This window comes from Dryobates pubescens, chromosome 23 (genome assembly GCF_014839835.1).
Source record: "Dryobates pubescens isolate bDryPub1 chromosome 23, bDryPub1.pri, whole genome shotgun sequence".
NCBI classification, from domain to species: Eukaryota; Metazoa; Chordata; class Aves; order Piciformes; family Picidae; genus Dryobates; species Dryobates pubescens.
The window spans coordinates 13,783,299-13,799,942 of record NC_071634.1 but is presented as its reverse complement, the minus strand read 5'-3'; the positions used below and the strand labels follow the sequence as shown (position 1 = coordinate 13,799,942).

Here is a 16,644-nt window from a genome sequence, read left to right as displayed (position 1 = left end):
CAGAGGTTGGAAGGGACCTCTGGAGATCATGCAGTCCAACCCTGCTGCTAAAGCAGGGTCACCCAGGACAGGCTACCCAGGATCACAATGTCCAGGTGGGTTTGGAATCTCTCCAGAGAAGGACACCAGAAGGAGACTCTGAGCAGCTTGGTGCAGTGCTCTGACACCCTCACAGCAACAAGTTCTTCCTTGTTTAGGTGGAACTTCCTGGGTTCCAGTTTGTGCCCACTGCCCCTTGTGCTATCACTGGGCACCACTGAAAAGAGTCTGGCTCCATCCTCTTGTCCCTCACCCTTCAGTTCTTGCTGAGCACTGATCAGATCCTCTCTTAGGCTCTCTTCTCCAAGGCTGAAGAGCCCCAGGGCTGCCAGCAGGCACTAAGTGTACAAACACACAGACACTCGTGCATCAGGCTGGAATGTGCCAGCAGCCATCTGCAGCAGGGATGGGACTGTGGGCTTAAAAACAGAGCAGCACAAAACACTGCACATAAATGCACAAAAGAGTGGAATCAGCACATGGAAAAGGAGGAAGGACAAACCAGGAGTTGGTTTTGTTGCCTGTCAGGAGATCCTCATCTTCAAAATGCCTCTCTGGAAGCCTTTCCACACAAGGGAAGTTACTAATGGCTGCATCAGGATCATTTCCTCTCGCTTTCTCTCTCCCAATCCACCTCAGTCTTTCTACCCAGCTTCCTGCTTCCCACATTTTCCTGACATCCCAGCACACAGTGTTAAATTACAGCAAATGAGAAACCCAGGCCCAAAGCACTTGAGAGCAAAGCACTCCTGACATGAGCTACTGGTTTCATCAGATAAGGAGTGAATGCTGCTCCACAGTCTCTCAGTACATTTCCTCATTTCTTTTTCAGGCATGTGGATGACTTGAGTCTATCATTTGTTATCTCAGCAACAAACTATTCTTGGACAACCCTCACATGAAAGTCTGAAGGAACTGCCTGGTAATTTCCACATGTGCAGAAAAGCAGCAAACAGAGGGCAGGTTGTGATGCAGTGATCAAACCTGAATGCTCACAGCACAACTGGCTGTTTTCTCAGGCCAACTCAGTCGCCATTTACTCATTCCTACGCTTCAAATGATGCTGACACAAAATGGGTTTATGGCTATCAGAAGTATTTAATCTCCCAGATGCTGTCCTGAAGCATGGTGTCAGAGAGGCACCTTTCCCTTTGTGCCGCTCCAACTGCACAGAGCAGCTGCTCCAGCACCCTTGTCTCTACATGAGGCAGCCCTGTCACTGTCTGCAATCTCTCCCTCTCCTTCCTCAAACCTGTCCACTGGGAATTTGTTCTTCACAGCCTCAAACTTGCTCCTCCTTCAGGAATTAGGGCAATCATGCTGCTGATGCTGATCTCCATCCAACAGGTCAATGATGCTTCCAGCAAACACCACATGAATGGTCAAGCACTTTCTGCTGGGCTGTCTCCACACTTAGAAGCAGCAACTCAAAGTCTTGAAGATCCCCTCATTTATCACTTCTTTTATTTCTTCTCAGCTCATAGAATCACAGACTGGGTTGGAAGGGGTATTTAAAGATCAATCCCCTGCCATCAGGAGGGACACCTGCAGCAGGTTGCTCAGAGGCCCAGACAACCTGATCAGGAATGGTGCCAGAGATGAGGTATCTACCACCTCCCTGGGCAACTGTTCCACCACTCTCAGTGTAAAACACTCCCTCCTCTCTAGTCTGAATCTTCCTCTTCTAGTTCAAATCCACCATCCCTTGTCCTGTCACAGCAATCCCTGATAAAATGTCTGTCCTTAGATTTCTTACAGGCCCCTTGAAGCACTGAAAGGCCACCAGAAGGTCTCATTGGAGCCTTCTCTTCTCCAGGCTGAACAACCCCAACTCTCTCAGCCTTGCCTCACAGCACAGAGGTTCCGTTTTTGTGGCCTTCTCTGGACCTGTTCCATGCCTACAAGCCAGCCACACTCATTTCATGCAGGTACTGATTCTACTCTGCCACTGAGCCATGTTACTGCTGTTCTGCCTGTCCCCAATTATACCACTGCATGTAACTTTAATCCACCAAAGCTCTTTGGAGCAAAAAGTACCGGCCCTGACATCTGTGCATCACCTGCCACAGCTGGAGTCTGGTCTCCCCCTCCTACAACACTACAAAACGTTGCAAGGCTCAAGGGCAAAACTCCAACCCTTCCATGTTCATTTCTGACTCTTGCTAGTGCTGGGCTTTCAGAAAGACTACTTTCCCCCCCAGTTTGTTAACTGGATCTTGCACAACAGAAAAAAGTTCTTTGTGCCAAAGAGTCCCAAAGCTCTTTACAAACTTCAAATGCAATTTTAACAAGGATCACCTAATCCCCCACTGAAATCCAGCCAACTCCTCAGTGCAATGTGGCAAGCCTTTCATGGAGCAGACAATTGTAACAACCACCCCACGACATATTAACCAAATGTAACAGAAAAAGGAATTTAGATCAGTAGAAATTTGTCCAAGACATTGGGATTGACTTTGTTCCCTCTACAAAACAGAATTGCCAAGAAACTGAAATGCAAACATTTTTCACTGTGGTCATTTAAAGTTTACAAAGGAAGGCAAAAAAAAAGTCATCATCATCTTTGTCTGGTGCAATGAGAGCCAAAGACATTAAACAAGCAGATTCTGTATCTTTGAAGAAACAAGGACTGGGCCTTGCTTGTAGGGAAGAAAAAATGCATTCTCAGGATATGATTTCAGCTAAGACAGAGGAAGGAGTTGAGGGCAAGAAGCAGGCAAGTGTTTGGTGCAGGAAGGCTGAAGGCATCACTTACGCTGACACGTTCCCCCGTTGGTGGGGTCCCCATAGTAGCCTGAGATGCAGGTTTCACAGTGCTTGCCAGTTGTCAGGTTCTCACACTTCTCACAGATGCTCTCATTTACACACTTACTGTGCCCATTACACTGGCAGGCTGAAGGGAACAGAAAAAGATGAGGATCTGTGCTCAAACACTGCACAGAGTATAGAGGCTCAGAAGCCTGTGTCTGCAGAGGATGAGTGACCCCAGCTCATGCAGCTCCCCAAGCAGCCCTGGCAGTTGTGCCAGTGCTCCATGAACTCCAAGAGGGGTGTGGAATCAGAGCCCCACTTCATGGAATGGCTTAGGCTGGAAGGGACCTCAGAGATCATCTACTCCAGCCTCCCTGCCATGGGCAGGGACACCTCTAAACTAGACTCAAATCCTCAAGGCCTCATCCAGCCTGGCCTTGAACACCCCCAGACAGGACCTCCCTGGGTAGCCTATTCCAGAGTCTCACCACTCTCCTACTGAAGAGCTTCTTCCCAAGATCCAGTCTAAACCTACTCTCCCTGAGCTTAAAAGCATTTCCCCTTGTCCTGTAACTAGACACCATCATGACAAGTCCCTCTGCAGCCTTCCTGTAGGATGCCTTCAGGAATTGGGTTGGAAAAGACTTTAGAGGTTCTTGTTTATCTTCCAAGCTCTTTTCCTCCTGCCATTAACCGAAGGCAACACAAACATCACCACAGCCTTTAGAACTCCCTCCTCTTGCATTTAACTGTTGCCACCAGCTGAAATGTTTGAACAATTCAGCATTGCTCATTTACCTGGACACTGAATAAAGGACCAGTTGTAGCTGTTCTCCACAGGACACATGCTGACATTAAGGACGGGCTCCAAGCTGTGCTTCCCGCTTGCCGATGGCACTGGCATCTTGACAGGGCCTCTGAAGGAGCCTTCGATGCACTTCCCCTTGCCAGTGTTGCTGGGGTCGGTGCACCAGCCACAGCCAGGCTGCTCCAGGCAGTGAGCACATGTACAGTAGCCTGAGCAGTTTTCAGCTATAAAACAACCACATCAAATAATAATAGAGTAAATCAACGTCCCAAAACACAGGAGACAACACAGCAGAAGCCTTTGTATGTCTCTCACGACCTTCAGTCTTTACCTCACCACTTCTGTAAACACCTCAGTAAATACTGACTGTCATATGCACAGCCACACAGATTTGTTCAGACATATGTATATGGGCAGGCTGTAGCAACTGGCTAAGGCCAACAGCATGCAGCTCAACAAGGTCAAGTGTCAGGTCCTGCACCTGGGTCACAGCAACCCCATGAACAGTCCAGGTTTGAGGAAGGGTGGCTGGAAATTGCCAGGTAGAAAAGGACCTAAGGGTGCTGGTTGACAGCTGGCTGAACATGAGCCAGCAGCATGCCTAGCTGGCCAAGAAAGGCACCAGCATCCTGGCCTGGATCAGCAATAGTGTGCCCAGCAGGAGCAGTGAAGTGACAGGGTCCCTGTACTTGGCAGTAGTGAGGCTGCATCTCAAATCCTGGGTTCAGTTTTGAGCCCCTCACTCTAAGACAGGCATTGAGGGGCTGGAATGTATCTAGAGAAGGGCAAGGAAGCTGGGGAAGGGTCTAGAGCACAAGTCTGGTGAGGAGTGGATGAGGGAACTGGGGTTGGTCAACCTGGAGAAGAGGAGGCTCAGAAGAGACCCTCTGGTTCTCTCCAAATCCGTGAAAGCCTGGAGCGAGGTGGGGGCTGGTGTCTTTTCCCAAGTGATAGGGCCAAAGGAAACAGCCTCAGGTTGCACCAGGGTGGGGTTCAGGTTGGACATAAGGAAAAATTTTCACTGAAAGGGTCATTGGGCAGTGGAACAGGCTGCCCAGGGAACTGATGGAGCCACCACCCTTGGGAGTATTTAAAAGATGCTTGGATGAGGAGCTTAGGGACATGGTCTAAACAGTCATATACAGGAGATGTTAGGTTATGGTTGGAACTGATGCTCTTCAGGGCTTTTCCCAACTGGATGACCCTGCTATCACCCTGGTTAACTCTTCCACAACTGAGGACCGAGCTGCAGACACCAAGCTCCTGGGGTCAGGCACCTTCACCCAGGGGGTTTTCAGCATAACTGAGGCACAGAGTGTCCCCCATGAAGCCACTGAGAGGAGACTGCAGCCCACCCGTCCCTTACTCACGTGGACAGCTGCTCATGGTGTACCACTCCATGCACTGCCCGTAGGGGAAGGAGGCCACGTAGGCGTTGGAGTCGACGCACTGCTTCATGTTGCTGCACCACATGCACTCGGAGCTGCCGCTGGTGCACTCCCCGCACAGGCTGCGCAGCGCGCAGGGCGTCCGGCACTGCTTGGCGCTGTGGTTTGCTGCGGGCAGGAGGGACAGGGGTCAGCTTCCTCCCACAAACAAACAGCTGGCCACCCCCCAGGGAGAAAGGCAAAGGAGAGCAAGCTCCTGCCCAGGATTCAGGCTGGAAAGCCGTTCAGCACCACAGACTCCATGGTTTGGAGTTGCTGGTTGGAGGGGGTGGCATGTGGCAGGTCAGGCTGGGTGCCTCCTCTTCCTGCCACGTAAGTTACACCTCTGGTGTCCTAAGCGTCCAACCCAGAAAGGTGGACACAGGAAAAGCCTATTTCATACCCATAAATCCATCTGTAAAGTCATTCTCTTTCTCCCCTCTCTGCTCCCATGGGAGATGCCCCCTATCAGGTACTGGTGGGGGAGTATCTCAAGGCCTCTTAGTCCTGTCCAGGCCTAATGCCAGAAGAAGGGAGAAGGCAATCTCAGACCCAGCCAGCCTCAGATTAGCCTCACAGGGTGGAGGGAAGAGCAAGCCCTGGGGTTTTGGGTATAGCCTCAGGTGGGGAGAAGGGAAGTGTTGGTGTGCTCTAAGAGCTTCGTGTGCTTTGGGATATCTTTGCCACTGTGCTTTGCAGTTTCTGTAAGACACCAATTGCTTTTCCATTTAAGCTTTCCACCACTTTCCAATCCATTTGCGAGTGTCATTCTTTCATCCCTCTCAGGGCAACAGAGGATCTGTCAGGCCCTAAACCAGGAGAGGAGGTACCTTATGGTGAAGGTGAGAAAGGCAGAAAGGAACTGAAATCATTGTACTGGTTGAGAAGTGGGCACGTGTGAACCTCAGGAGGTTCACCAAGGCCTTGCACTGCAGGGTCCTGCCTGCAGGTCAGGGCAACTCACAGTATCAACACAGGCTGAGGGGGATGAAGGGCTGAAGAAGAGCCCTGTGGAGAGGGACTTGGAGATGCTGGTGGCTGAAAACCTGGACATGAGCCAGCTGGCATTCAGAAATCATCAGCTGGAGTGGAGAGCTAACAGAGCAGGCCACTGGAGGAGATCTGTGCTCCCAACACAGCCAGATGACTTTCCCCCAAAGCAAATAGCTTCACTTTCAGAGTTCTCATATCTCCAAAGTGTCCTGCCAAATTAATTCCCAACTTTGATAAAAGCCTCCTCTGGCCATAGAGCAGGGGAGGGGAGGGGAGGAAGGGGAATTCAATTGGAAAGTGACTTTTATTTTTTTTTTAATTTATTTTAATGGCATATTGCTCCTTCCCATAATTAACCTAAATGTCACACCCAGGTATGCAATTTAGAGAGAAATAATTAAACTATAATGCAGTTCCAACATTTTACAGTTAACAGCCTAAGTGTACAGCTCTTTATAAAAACTCTCCCACTGCTGCATAAAACACAAGATACTGTTTCACAACTACCTGTCTTTGGCAAAGTCAGGATGCAGGTAAATTTAACTGCAGTGAATGGGATCCTCTTTACTCTCCAGGATATACAAGTACCTAGGAGTTAACTTGGGGCCAGTGGAGCCCTGGGGCCGTTGAGCCTGGACAAGAGCAGCCCCAGAGAGGATCTGATTGATGCTCAGTAAGAGCTGAAAAGCAGGCTCTAAAGGATAGGGCCTGACTCTCTTCGGTGGTGTCCAGTGATAGGACAAGGGGCAACTAATTGGAACCCAGGAGGTTCCATCTCAACACAAGGGAAAACTATTCTGTGAGGGTGCCCTGGAGCAGGCTGCCCAGAGAGGCTGTGGAGTCTCCTCCCCTAGAGAGATTCCAACCCCACCTGGCCCTTGTGATCCTGGGCAGGCTGCTATGGGTGCCCCTGCTGTAGCAGGGTGCAGGGGTTGGACTAGACAATACAGAAATGTCTTGTGCAAGGCTGCCCAGTGAGGTGATGGAGTTGCCAGTCCTGGAGATGTAAATGCTGTGTGGGAAAATGAATCCCAGTTTCTCACAACAGCAAGGCAGATTCATATCCTTTAGTGAATCCAGGGGAGGTTTAGGTTGGGCATTAGGAAAATCTTCTGTGCTGAAAGGGTTTTCAAAGACTGGGGCAGGCTACCCAGGGAAGTGACTGAATCACCATTCCTGGATGCATTTGAAATCCATCTAGGTATGGTGCTCAAGGGCATGGTGTGGTAGTGGCTCTGGTAGAATTAAATAATGGTCAGACTTGAGGATCTTAGAGGTCTTTTCCAACCATGCTGATTCTGTGATTCATTACTATGATCCCCAGAGGTCCCTTCCAACCCCCCCCAAGCTGGGATTCTGTGTCCCACGCTGCCAGGAGGCACACAGCAGGCGGGTTTTGTCACCTGGCCTCTCGCAGACGCTGCCATTGACCTCGTTGATGCAGGTGGCTGCCTTCAGCCCCTGCTGGAAAGGCGCCGCCAGGTAGCCGCAGAAGCCGGCGTCGCTGGGCTCCTCGGGCAGCCACTGCACGTGGGTGTTGGTGAAAGGAGACATGTCTTCCCAGCACCAATAGGACACGTTGATTTTCCTCAGTCCCACCCACGGAGTCAGAGTTTTGGGCTGGAAATGAAGGAAGAGGATAAGATTCAACGAGCAGGCTTATTGCTGCAGGTATGAAAAGCAAACACACATCGCTGGAGGAAGCTCAGAGCCGCTTGGCCAGCTGAGATGCTGCAATAAGGGAAATATTTGTTTCCATCAGAATTAAATGTCACAGAGAGAGAGAAATCCTTCAGGAAACATTAATGATTTTATTTCTCCCCCCCCACTTGCACGTCTTGTTACCTAAACCAGGAGGAGAACAAGTCACACGTTCACAATGGCTGACTTGTGACATTACCTGCAAGAGTCTCTTTGCATGTTTGTGCCTCCTGTAAATGGGTAGACAGGAGAAAGATACATCTCTGGAGCTAGAGTTTGATATGAAGAAGGAAGCTAGGGAAGTCCCTAGACAATGTAACTGATACAATCCACTTACTCTACTGCCTGGCTAGAAAACCTCTGCTGTTTAAGCGAGTATGTGTGTATGGAGAGATGGAGAAATGGAGCAGGTCAAATCTAAGTTGGCATTGCTGGCAATAAACTTCTCCACATGAAGAACCCATAACCTGGTTATCTCTGCTGGCAATTGAATTTTTGGCATGCTTCTGCTTGGGGAGAGGCAGTTTAACTGTGGTGGCACCAGAGGTTATTTTTTGTTAAAATGCTTTCTCTGTCAAAGTGCTTTGATGGCACAGCTGTCCTAAGGGAGCTTCAGACCACAGGGCTTCCCTTCCAACTGCAGCTAACCATCATCTACTTCAAGCTGATTTTATACACTCTTAAACCTTGAAGCTGCAACACTGGACATGAAGAATTTTCCCTGGGCCAGGCTGCCCAGGACAGCAGAGAAGTCTCCAAGCCTGGAGGGCTTCCAAAGCTGTGTCAATGTGGTGCTGAGGGACATGGCTTGGTGGTGACCTGGCAGTCCTGGGTTAAGGGTTGGACTCCATCATCTTTAAGATCAGCTCTGACCAAAAGGATTCTAAGATTCTGTGACTAACTGCAGCTGGGTTAGACAGCACTGCATGCCAACACCAAAATGCTCTCTCATCATTACAAACCCCTCATGCACAGCTTTAAAAAGGAGTCAAGTGCACAGCCAGCCCAGCAGCGTGCCACCAAAGGGCAGAAGTTCAAGTCCCAGACACCAGCTGGCTTTTTAGCCATGGCTTTTCCTCACATTACAATCACTCAGTACTAACAGCCATTAAAAAGGGCAAATTCAGATTCTTAAGGCTCACTCTTTAAAGGACAGTGTAGGCAAAAAACCCCACTGTAAATTAACAAAATTCTAGTCCCCAGTGTAAAGGTTCCAGCACCATTAGGGACTGGTTGCCATGCCTCTTAAGGCTTTACACTACACTTACCCACTGGGATGTGCAGGTACACCTGGAGCTGTAAATGTAGGTACCTTTCACAACAGCCCAGGCTTGGCTTCCCCTCTTTACAAAAGATTCAGCAATCAATACTGCTTGAATTGCACCTTGCCTTCTATGGATAAATTGAATCTCCTCTAAACCCCCTTAATTCTCTAACTGCCACTTTCAAATTAGGAATCAAAGCAGGGAATGTTCTTGTTCCAACAGGGGAATATTTTTCTTTAGTACTGAGGTACGCTTCCCTCTGAGCAGCAGTAATCCTACTGCCTCCAGTCTCATTCTTCCTAGATAAAACACTTCCTGATTGCCAGCCCTGCCCACAGTAGCCTCTGGGACCCAAGAGGAGTTCCTCTGATACTCCATCAAGCCACAGCAGCTCTGAAGCCTAACCCAGGATTTCAGCAAAGCTGCACAGCATGGTTTTTTTGTTAGGGCTTTAGCACCACCTACACAACCTGCCCTGAATGCCTCCCTGCTTCTGCCAGGGCCTGGAAAGAAATATCTGTTTATTTTATTGATGCACAAAGAGGGACAGATTCCAATTCCCCTCTCACTGGCTCTGACAGAAAAGCACCTGCCACTAAATCAAACATAAATAACTCCAAATAAGCCAAGCAGCTCCGCGGAGGAAGAAGGCGACATTTTAAACAGCCTCTTTTCTGAGGGAAATAAATAACTTTAAATGCTTTACATTAAACACCTCTGCTGCCCCAAAGGGACCTTTATTTATAAAACACTGTGTAGAAGTCAGGAGAGGCCTCCTGCTGCAGTCATGTATCCCACAAGAGAAAGGCAGGGGTGATTTCATTATGGAAAGCGATACCTCGGAGGCATCGTCTATGTTTGTATTTATCTTTCCCATTTACATTCTCTCCAATTTCAGTTCAAGAGCACCCATAGGGGATGTGGAATTTCAAAAGAAGAAAAATCAAGTCCTTCTCAGTTAAGAGGCATGTCTGTTCTGTACAGAGCACACAATACCACAGCAAGGAGCTCTCCGCAGTCAGGGCTTAATTACTCAAGGGACATAAAAGAGAAGCACTCACCGAGGACTGCATCTTCTGCAGCTCCTTGAGAACAAATTCCACCTTCTTCTGGGTGGTGAGAGAAGCCAGCAGAGCCCCGTGGGACCTGCAGGACAGTTTGGCATGGTCATTGTTCTCCTTGGCATTTGTGATTTTCAAGCAGGAGTTGCCAACCAAATGCCAGTTTGTTCCACAGATATTTTCTGGAGGGGGAGGAAGATGAAGTAAGGCAAACTTAGAGATGCAAGTGGCCTTCAACGTTCAATATGGTGAAAGAGCCCTCCCACCAAAACAAAACCCACAGCCCCATCCCAAAGCAGCACAACTCAGTGTCCTCAGGAGTGTCTGTGCAGGACAGCCAAGGGAGAAGGAAAGCTGCCTAGGGGAGCTGAAGTGAGGCCTCAGCATTCACTCATCTGCAGCAGCAAATGAACTTGGCTGACTGCTTATAGCCACTCATTCAACCACCCCTGTTAGGGTGCCTTTTGAGAAGAGGAGGTGGGGGGTGCTAATCCTTTTCAAAGAAGCAAACTTCCAGGATTAATAATGCCTTGTTTCACCTTGAGCACAGCCATGCCCATTGCTGAAGGGCTCCTTACACTTTGTGGCTAACTATTTCCCTTACAACAAAACCTGCTGGGCACCTTCAGGGTTGGACTCGATGATGTCAGAGGTCTTTCCAACCTGGTTAATTCTATTCTATGGGTGAATTTCTGCTCCAGCATCTCAGTTCAGATTTATCTAACTGATTGAAAACTCTTAAGTGTCAGTGTCTCAGATGGGCTTTTTACACACAGGACCAAGTCACCTCCTTTTCTATGACAAATTAAACACACCAAGCTCTTTATCTCATTGAAATAAGTTTCCCTTGCTTTCCTGGCTCTTCTTCAAAGTCTCTTCATAATTTCACTCCTCCAGACTAGCAAACACATCAGAATTGCTAGAGGAAGGTCTTCCATGCCCATTAAAAGGCCCTGCCTATGTTGGTTCATTCCCTTTCTCTCTATTTTATTAACTGTAAATATTATTCACCAAAGGTCTCCAATTTCTCTCCCAGTCTCTGGGAAACAAACCAAAACAAAAAAATGTTACTAGAGAGGGACTAATAATCAACTCCTGTGAGCTCCCCCTGGAAACAGCCTAATAAGAGAATTTCCCTTCTACACTTTAGGTGCTATTTGCCTAATTTGTCCAGAATGTGCCATTACACTTTGGCACAATTTTAGCTCCTGAAATTAAATAGCATGCATTATTAAATCTAATGTCTTGCAGAAGCCTATTATATCAACAGTACTGCTTCTATCAAATGAAAAGAGAGAGATGAACTACAGTCTAGTAATTACACAAAGGATCAGACTCCTCTTCAGTCAGCTGGGACTGAAAAATACTCCCATCAGACTTCCTGAGTTTACTAGAAAAGAAAGTCTCCTATCAAAGCTGGCTGTGATTGAACAACATTTACTCCAGTTCAACACTGAAAGATTACAGATTTGGAGGTAAAAAACCCAAAACCAAACCAAAGAACCTCCACAGCTTCTGGGCTGGGTGAGTTTGGGGTCTTCTCTTACACAAGCACAACCACTGCCTACCTGGTAGAGCGATGCACTCTTGATTCCTGGGCTCCCACTGACAGTTTTGATCCATGGCACAGCTTTTACAGCTTGTCTTTTTGTTACAGTAATAGGCAGGGTTATCCTTTGGACAATTGTCATACAGAGTAATAGGAACCTAAAATGAAGGGCACAGATGAGGCTTTTTCTCCATCCAACCAAAGCCAGCTTACAAAAGCCACAGCTACCACACTACACTTCCCAGTTCAGACCTACAAGCTAACTCCAAAAGCTGTGTCAATGGATACAGCCTGTCCCGTGTTCAAGATATTCCCCCAAGCCACCAGCTGACACATTTTCCTTAGAGTTTTTACAAAAAGGTTAGGATTTTACTTAGGGAAGGCTCTATTTGGGCAAACCCAAATGTCTGTGTGCTTTACAGCCTAACCCCACCAGGGTGAAACTTCCACCTCCTCCCCTGCCCACAGCCATCCTCCTAACTTGAGGGGAAGCCCTCGGACCAACTTGGAAACAATTCCAGCATGCCAAAAGTTTAAGGCTAAATGCACTGTAAAAGAACAGCAGGGGTCATAAGCCTGGCAGCTGAAGGCATTTGGACATTTGACATTTCAAAGGCTATCAGAGAAAATGTACCTGTTCCTCTGTGCAGTTGCTATGCACGGAGACGCACTGGTCAGTGCACCACTGGCAGTTGTTGGTATTTGCAGTACAGCTATAGCAGTCTGTAATCTGATCACATTTTTCATTGTCTACAGCTATTAAAGAAAAAAACCTGCATGACCAAAAACAGGCATTTCCTGACAGAGCTCTAAGAACTTGATTATATACAGCAAGAGACAGAACCAAACAGCAGCACCTGGAGACTCGCCGCTATGGACTGCTTAGTGAATCAGCTCCTTCCGTGGGATGGAACTGGGAGAAAATTGCATTCATTTGCAGCAGCAACCAATTTTTAGTGCCCAAGGAGCTGAAAACACCCCACCAGAAAATGCACCAAGACATGGCAGCACATGGAGTTAGAGCAGGCATGTTCAGTCAGTGCAGAGGACACTCCACAAGGGCAAGGACCATGTCCCAGTGCAGCCTGGTTCCGCTGCAAGCCTGGCCTTCAATTACATGGAGCATTCTCATGCAAAGCTTCAGCTTTCCACTTCATCTTTCCAATTGCTTATTGCCTGTGTTTTGAGAAAATTTATTGTACATTGAGAGCCCATCAAAGCAATGTCCCTTTACATCAATTTCTTTTAAATAATTAAAGGCTGCCATCTATTACAGAATCAAGGTTCGTGTAATTCAATCCCGATGCAGCAGGATAAAGAGCTGAGAAGCTGTGTGCAAAGAGAGGAGAACACAGAACCAGACCTTCAGACAAATGCTCTTTTTGTATGTCCCTCTCCATACTGCACTGCAGAAGGAGAATTAAAGCAACTTTTCTTAAAGCACTCTTCCTGCTGTCTCTCTTGAAGAGCCCAGGGTAATATTGCAAGACCCCAGGGCCCTATGGTGCTCATCAGCAAATTGCTGGCTCTCACAAGGTCAGTTCTTGGAGCAAGCATCTACAGAACCATGGTCCAGGCCTGATTCCTCACTGGTGACATCTCATTGGGATGGGAAAGGAAGTACAAGCAGTACAAAAAAGTTCCATGAGCAAGCAAGCTCAGGGAGATGGAGGGGGAAACATCTCCATGCTGCTGCAGGCACTTGGTCAGAAGAAGGTCTGCCCAGGCACACATGGAAACAGAACTATAGCCCCCATCTGGAAGCTGATTTGATAGTGGCATCCAGCTTACAAGAAACAGAACAAGATGCTAGGCACCTTTTGGTAAGGGAAAAGGGCAATGGAATGAAGGTGACACATACCTGGCCTGGGAGGACAGTCCTCCAAGATCTTTTGCTGCTGCTCTACTGTTGCATTCTCCCAGGGGACGCAGCCAGAAGGGGAGGTAGACCACACACACCTGACACCAGGGCCTGCTCGCAGGCAGGCTGTCTCGTTGGCAAAAGCTTCACATCTCTCAGGGGTGTACTTCAGGATGTCACTCAGGAGGAGGCTGTTGAAGCCTCCAAAGATATACATAGTGCTAGACAAAGGGGAAGGAAAGACATCCATATTTGTGTCTGTGTTCAGAAACCATGGACTGCTGCAAGTCGCTGCGATTCAAGGTGTGAGCAAAGTGGTTTAGCATGCAGAAACCCAAATCAATAGCTCCTAGTTAAGGAAGGCACTAAAGAGAAGGGCAGCCACATCCCACTGTTTCACAGAAGCCAGAGAGTCTCAATACATGGGTGCTGAAACAGTCCCTAACCTATCCAAGGTCATGGACCACCTTCCCCGCTTCAGCCAAAGCTCTGGGTGACACCTGGTCAAGGTGACTGCATGTGAAATGCTGCAGCAGTGTGGGATCCTCCTGCCAAGAATGTGGGCAAGAAAGAGAGGCAAAAAAACCAGGGCCAGAGCATCACACCATCAAAGCAGCGCTCAGGAGCTGTAACAAAACAATTCAGTGTTGTCACATCTTGCTACATGGCTGTGACAAACCCACAGTTATCTTCACAGCTGTTAGCAGCTGAGCAGAGTCACTGTGCCAGCTAAACAAACACACACACCTGGGGGAAAGGGGAAGGTGTTTCTGTTTTGAACCTTCTTTACTATCCACAGTTGCTTCAGGCAGACATGAAATAAGTGGTTTACACAAAAAAGCCACCCAACCCCCCTTGTGCATCTGTGTTTGCAAGTGCACATTCAAAAAGATACTGAAGAAGACACTATTCAATCAAAACTTTGATTTTCAGTTGCATTGGAAATGTCTTTAATGTGATTTTCACCCTGGTTTAGGATGAAAAGGACTAGTGCACAGGATTAGTTGTCCTTTCTGGGAGCAAATGCTTGGTTGGTATTCAGACCACACTGAAACAAGCATCACAGAAGCACAGATTGGTCTCTGGAGGTCTCTTCCAACCCCTCCCATCGAGCCCAAAATCCCTGCCAGAGCAGGATCACCCAGGGCAGGTCACATTGCAATGCATCCAGACAGGTTCCACTGCCTTCAGCAGCTTGGGGGCTCTGTGCTGGACTCTTTCAAGCAGTTCCCTAAGGTCCTTCTTGAACCAAAGGGCCCAGAACTGGACACAGTATTCCAGATGTGGCCGCAGCAGGGCAGGAGTAGGAAGTGATTTTTTACAGACAAAGAGTATCTCAAAGCACTTTCCTCTTCAAGGCAGTAAGAGTTATCTGCCTGCCTTAACCTGAGCTTTAAATCACATTACTGATTTACAGCAAGTATCCTCAAAGGATAAAGGAATTGGAAGGAAAAGCTCCTAAGAAATATCACTTCCAAACTCAGTTCTGCAGACTCAAATGCAATAACAGATGTTCACCTGAAAGCACAGACATTATTACAGTGCTATAATGCTTAAGAGTAGGAATCTCATCTCTGAGTTCACCTAAGCACTGCACGAAGAAGCAGCACACAGCTGTGTAAAGTGAAACACAGATGAGTTTAGAAACCATGAGGGACAGCATGATTTGGAGACAGAAGAACAGGTAGGCTGTAAGGTCACTACAAGAGTGAAGATCTGAGAAGTCTGAAAGGTTTGCAACACATTCCCAAGCCTCTGGTCTCAATGTTACTGATCCCCAGTAGCAGCACAGGGGTGCACTGATACACATGGCTATGAAGTTCACCGAGGCACAAACTTGTCACACTGCAGGAACTCCTGGTCTAGTGGAGGGGTCCCAGCCCACAGCAGGAGGCTGGAACTAGATAAGGTCCCCTCCAACCCAAACCATTCTATGACTGCATGAGAAACACCAACAGTCCCCAGTGTTTGTAGCCTTACCTGTTGTAGAGCACAGCAGAGTGTCCGAACCTGTTGACATCGTGATGGAGACCTGGGCGCGGAAGGACAGACCACCGATCGCAGGCTAGGACGAAGGAAAGCTCAGGTCAGAAAAGCTGCTCAGCATTAACAACTCAACTTAAGTAGCATGATTCTATCTGGAAGACCCCCAAGTACTTCAATAACTCTAAGGAGCCCATTGCACCCACCACCAAAACCTCCTGAGTGAAAAGGGGAGCTCATGGAAGTGCTTCATTATCTCCTTAGGCACTACTGAAGGCTCATTCTTCACCCTAATTGCCATGGGCTGAGAGCAAGGAAGGGGATGGATGTGATGTTGCCCAGGGAGGTCGTGGATACCCCATCCCTGGAGATGTTCAAAACCAGGCTAGAGAGGGCCTTGAGCAGCCTGGTCTAGTGGGAGGTGTCCCTGCTCATGACAGGAGACTAGAACTGGATGATCTTTAAGGTCCCTTCCAACCCAAACCATTCTGTAAATGAAGAGCCCATGAAACCAGCAAAGTTTCAGGGCATTGTGTGGAAGAAGTTCAGGGCTTTTTTTGCAATCACTTGTAATTAAATGGCAGTGGCTGGACTGCTTTTTCTCCTCTACTAGTGGCATGTTCCACTGCACAACAGGTTCAGGTTCTATCTGTTTAGGTGTGAATGAGATGCAGTTTTGCTCCACACCAGTATCACTGAGAACACAGGCTTAGCTTCTTTTTATCCCCCCCTCCCCAACCTCCCCATTGCAATCATTCTCCTAGAGGGTGGATATCCATGTTTGCAAAAAAACACCCCAACTATTTTTCATTCCTCACAGCTGAAGGATTTGTGGTTGTTTTTCCTCTTTTAATATAATGTGGGATTATTCCATCTCTTTTCTATTAGCATAACATTGAGAAGTTCTGCTTCATCTTTTATTCGGTTTCTCAGGTAATTTCTTCCTTTAGGCAGCATGGGGAAAAAAAAAGGGAAAACAACAAAACCCAACCAAACAACGACCTAAGAAACATCTAACCCACTGAGCAATCAAAGGAACAAAGGCAGGAAAAGGCAGTCCAATCCATATCACTTAAAGCTGGTAAAGTGAAGGGGATCACCTTGGGGGCTAGCATCCCTCAGGCAGCTGTATGCAATTTATGCAATTAAGACAGCAAAGTCAATCTGCTGTAAAGATATACAGAGCCCTCCAATACTAGAGGATTC

At 47.9% G+C, this 16,644-nt stretch overlaps 1 protein-coding gene across 1 annotated transcript in view; it reads right to left on the bottom strand.

Annotated features, from left to right (window-relative positions):
* ATRN (attractin) overlaps window positions 1-16,644 on the bottom strand; it is a 156,690-nt gene that overhangs the window by 70,939 nt on the left and 69,107 nt on the right. The window contains exons 11-19 of the mRNA XM_054172307.1: window positions 15,436-15,520; window positions 13,456-13,676; window positions 12,229-12,350; window positions 11,614-11,752; window positions 10,046-10,227; window positions 7,422-7,638; window positions 4,969-5,154; window positions 3,589-3,822; window positions 2,795-2,932 (exon numbers count right to left, since the gene is read on the bottom strand). Coding sequence (XP_054028282.1) covers window positions 2,795-2,932; window positions 3,589-3,822; window positions 4,969-5,154; window positions 7,422-7,638; window positions 10,046-10,227; window positions 11,614-11,752; window positions 12,229-12,350; window positions 13,456-13,676; window positions 15,436-15,520 — 1,524 coding nt within the window. The remainder of the gene's footprint in view (window positions 1-2,794; window positions 2,933-3,588; window positions 3,823-4,968; window positions 5,155-7,421; window positions 7,639-10,045; window positions 10,228-11,613; window positions 11,753-12,228; window positions 12,351-13,455; window positions 13,677-15,435; window positions 15,521-16,644) is intronic.